The sequence below is a fragment of the Anguilla rostrata genome, chromosome 12, assembly GCF_018555375.3.
Source record: "Anguilla rostrata isolate EN2019 chromosome 12, ASM1855537v3, whole genome shotgun sequence".
Classification (NCBI taxonomy): Eukaryota; Metazoa; Chordata; class Actinopteri; order Anguilliformes; family Anguillidae; genus Anguilla; species Anguilla rostrata.
In genome coordinates, this window is record NC_057944.1 from 34,589,335 (window position 1) to 34,593,710 (window position 4,376).

General features: G+C 52.7%; 1 protein-coding gene across 2 annotated transcripts in view; it reads right to left on the reverse strand.

The window, feature by feature from the left end:
* Nucleotides 1-483: 483 nt before the first annotated feature.
* pds5b (PDS5 cohesin associated factor B) overlaps nt 484-4,376 on the reverse strand; it is a 50,327-nt gene continuing 46,434 nt past the window's right edge. For both annotated transcript variants that reach the window (XM_064302296.1, XM_064302295.1), the window contains exons 33-35: nt 3,428-3,529; nt 2,052-2,196; nt 484-1,492 (exon numbers count right to left, since the gene is read on the reverse strand). In XM_064302296.1, the coding sequence (XP_064158366.1) occupies nt 1,457-1,492; nt 2,052-2,196; nt 3,428-3,529 (283 nt within the window). In that variant the 3' untranslated portion in view covers nt 484-1,456. The remainder of the gene's footprint in view (nt 1,493-2,051; nt 2,197-3,427; nt 3,530-4,376) is intronic.

A 4,376-nucleotide genomic window follows, 5' to 3' on the forward strand; every position in this document is an offset into this window, starting at 1 on the left:
AACATGTCTGTGAAGGTAGCCAGAGTTTCCTGTAAAGCCAGGGAGGCAAATTTTCAATTTTGTCCTAGTCCCTGGGTTTCTTGTCCTTGGACCGTGGGAAGAAACCCAAGTACCAAGGCGAAACACGGGAAGAACACGCCAACTCCACGCAGAACATCCAGACCGGCCGCGACTCGAACCCGGAACCTCTCAAAAGGCATCAATGCGAACCGCTGCACCCAGGAGGGAGTTACCGAATGGGGGAAAAAACTAGCCATTCCTAGTCTGTAAGTAGTGAACACCTTTAGAGAGCCATCTGAAGAAATGATAGTCAAACATAACTGGAACACACAATGGCTACTGCATGCGATTCTTCCCTGGGCTCACAGCTCATGTTAAGGAGACGGCTTCTGGCTACTCGTAACATCTGGCTCGCTGGGTCTGTGGTCACTACAAAATAAAACAATAAAAAGGAATATAAATCAGGAGCAGTAAGACGAGAGATTATATAGAGAATTTTATTGGTTCAGCAGACTGGAAAAACTGACTGGGAAAGTTCATAAGCAATTTCTCTATGCACTGCTAATATTAAAAACAAATTTTTGTTCCCCCCGCCCCCCCCCCCCCAATGTGGTCTTAGTCCATCTAAAACAGATACCAATACTGAAGTGTAAAATGTAACAAATACTTGATTTCTTTTTTTTTTTTTTCCTTCTCGTGCTTCTTCCTCATTTCAGGGTTCGAATTTTTTCTTCTTTCTTTTGTTTTTAGTTTCCCCTCAGCAAAGCACCTCAGCACCGGGACGTACACAGGAACAAACGAACGGATGGAAATAAGCGAAATGACGCACAATCACACGTAAAAAAAAAAAAAAAAAAAGAGAAAATGGTAAAACTGTTCATCTCGTTTCTTAGGAGAAATGGAGAGAGAGAGAGAGAGAGAGTGACAGAGAGAAAGGAGAAAACACTCGACAGATATTGCTTAAGGTCCATTGTTGAGCTTCACAGGTGTCGTTTTAAAGCTGATAGATAAAAGCTGTACAATCACCCCCCAGCCAGGAGAAAAGAAAGGACATAACAGACTATTTACATTTTTTTTTATATCTCTACATAGTCAGCGCACATAACGATGTAAAACAATCCAACAAGTTATGATAATCAGTGTGTGTGTGCGCACGTGTGAGTGTGAGTGTGTGTATGTGTGTCTGTGCAGGTGTATGTGTGTGTGTCTGCGTGTGTGTGCATGTCTATATGTGTGTGTGTGTGATGAAAGCTTCTGACAGTAGGGACAGCGAAATACAGCATCAGCAGATGCCCCCAGAGGAGTCCGATCCCTCACCCCCCCACCCCAACCCCCCCCCGCCCCGCCCCGCCCCGCCCCGCCCCATTGGCCCAGAGCACTGGAGGACGGATCGTGATAACGCCCCCCCCTCCTCCTCCTCCTCCGGCTCTCTCCGGCACCCTAAAATCCTCCACGCTCATCTTCTGTTCCCCCTGCCCGCCTTTCGCCGCACCTGTGGGGCAGAGCAGAGCGGAGAGGTCAGGCTGAGGGGCTCAGGGGAGTCCCCCGCCTGGTCTTTGGGGGGGTCCCATCGCACCGAGGTCACGTACGCGTCTCTGCAGATTCCGGGACACTTTTAAAACTGTCCCGCAGGACGCTGAGACTCTTCAGTCAAACGCACTTCTAACCAGAACATACAATCGGGAGAGAGGAGCATTCTGGTACACATCAGTGAAAACAGATGTTTCTTTTAAAATGGTGAGCGAGCTACGGGAACTGTGCTGGTTTGTAAAGGGACAAAGTATTTCAGTGAAGTATTTGAGTACGACTTGCCGTAACTTTACTGACTCAGCCCATGCTTACTGTGTGAAGTAGACCTGATGTTCATGGCAATGAATAACTGCTGCTTAATGGGAATTGCATCTCATCAGCCCTGTGTTCTGTAGTTGTACCAGTGACCTTCAGTATGCATTTATAGTGCATCGCTTTGGATAAAAGCATCTGTCCAATACAATGTAATGTATCTGAGCTGGGTCTGGAACCCGTGGGGGGGGGGGGGCGCACAGACTCACCTTTGGCGTGGTGTACTCCTCGTCCTCCTCCTGCTGCTCTTCCTCGGCCTCCTCCTCCTCGTCCTCCACGCTCTGCTGGGACGTCTCCATCTCGTCAGCCGACTCGTTCTCTTTGCTGGCCGCCGCTCTGGAGCGCCCCCCTCGGCTGAAACGGAGGCGGAGCGGGGGGGGTAAGGGTCCCGGGTTCGACAGCACCTGCATTCCCCCGCCCACCCCCGCCACTGTCCTGTCCCAGGGGCCTGCCCCTCTTCTCCATGCCTGTGAGACCCACTATTTTTTGGGGGGGTGGGGCGAGAGTTGGGGGGCTGTTTTTGTTGCCACGGTTGCGAGGCTCTTGTTTTGGTTGGCTGGGATGAAGAGAGCAGTCACGGGCTCACAGGTGGCCTCTCTCCCCTCCCCTCTCATTCATATGCATGAGCACAGACAGGCAGGCGAGCGTCAGCAAGAGCGCGATTGTTCCGCGTAGCTGGGGACCTTTGGGCTTTACCTCGCTGAGCTAACTGCGTCTCTCCGTCTGGCAGCGAGGCTGGTGAGGGCCCCTGTTAGAAGCCTGCAGCTGCCCTACCCCCTGCTACACATGAACTCTGCTCATTCCTGACGTGTGTGCAAACAGCAGACACGTCAACACACCGAGCGCAAACACCTTTCCTTCATGCTAAAGACCGCAGACACGCGTCCAACATGTGAACCGCTCTGTCGTGCTGCCAACATAAACAGGTCACCGTGATACAAAGCTAACACAAAGTTGCCGTTATGTTTTTCCAATGCTGTAACATTGTCACTGCATGGAAGCAACTTTGTGAGAATGTTCCGTGTTAGCAGGGTCAGAAAACACACCCAGGCATAATGCCCCATTACAGGAAATCCTTCAGGAGGTCTCATTCTTCTGAAACACAATAAAGTTAAAAAGGGCTTGTTGACACATTTGTTTTTAGCCCTTTGAAGAGTAGGTATTTTTCGGAAAAAGGCAGTGTTCTAGAACTCCACTGCTTTCAGTTACCAGTAGTGACTGTGACATCAGCATTAGAACGTTAAAAATGTTCCAATAGAACTGCAGCAGCCTTTGCACTGGCAAAGGCTATAAATAAAAAATGCACATTTGCATGAACCGCATGTTACAGCAATTTGATCTGTGTCTGTGGTTGCATGCAGGGAAGTGTGATTCAGATGGCTCTGAATTAAGGATGCTGATGTTTTTTTTTAAATGGCAAATTAGCAAAATAGCAGAATGGATTTTTGGTAAGCAAATCAGAATTTCTCTAACACACACACACACACACGCACACGCGCACACACACACGCACACATGCGCACACACACAGACACACGCACACAAGCACACACACACGCACACACACACGCGCGCACACACTTACGTGCTTTTCTTGGCCGGCTGCTGGGCAGATTTGGGCGGTCTCCCTCTCCTCTTCTGCGGCGTGGACTCAACGGACTCGTCTGTGGCCTCCGCAGGTTCTACCCTGTAGGAGCACCCAGGACGCGTTAGCCTGCGCCAGAACCACCGTCCACAAGCCGTCCCGGGGGGGGGGTATAAACGGAACCCCACTCACAGCGGGTAAAGGCACTCAACGCGAGCTGCTCATAGTGGGAGCGAACACAAGATAAATGGGTAAGTATCCCCAACACCAGACCCTCGCTGAACCCCAGTGCCGCCTAATGACCTCACAGGGGACTGCGAGGCCCAGGCCTTACTCCAGACGGCGGTAAGACTGGCGGGAGACGCCGCGTCTCTCTCTCTCTCCCTTCCTCTCCCTCACTCTCTCTCTCTCTCCCTCCCTCTATCTTTCTCTGTCTCTCTCTCTCCCCCTCCCCCCTCCCTCTCTCTCTCTCTCAGATAACGAGCGGCAGCGTCGGCGGGCCGAGCAGAGAGGATGCTGGGCCGCGGCGAGCGTTTCATCAGAGGGAGCGGAGGCTCGGACACGCGGCCAGATGAGCCGCGCTTCACGGGGGGGGGCGGGGGGGCCGATGAGCCGCGCTCAGGGCGGGGGGGGGGGGGGGGAGGGTGGGGGCACGTGAGGCGGCTGTCGCGGGTGGGGAGTGAGGGTAGGGGGGGGGGGGGGGACACAGATGAGCTGGCTCCCTGCTCCCGGCGCACAGCGGCCAATCAGGGCCGTGTGAAACGGCACTTCAGCGGGCAGCGATAAACGAGCCAATCATCGCCCGGCATAATGGCGAGCCGTTTAACAGGAGGGCCGAACGCCCGGCTTAATGAGGAAAAGTCCCTTGATGGGAGGATGATGCAGACACGCCAGACCCTCAGAGTGCAGAACGCGCCTCAGAGTGCAAAATGACCTCTCAGGGGGATAA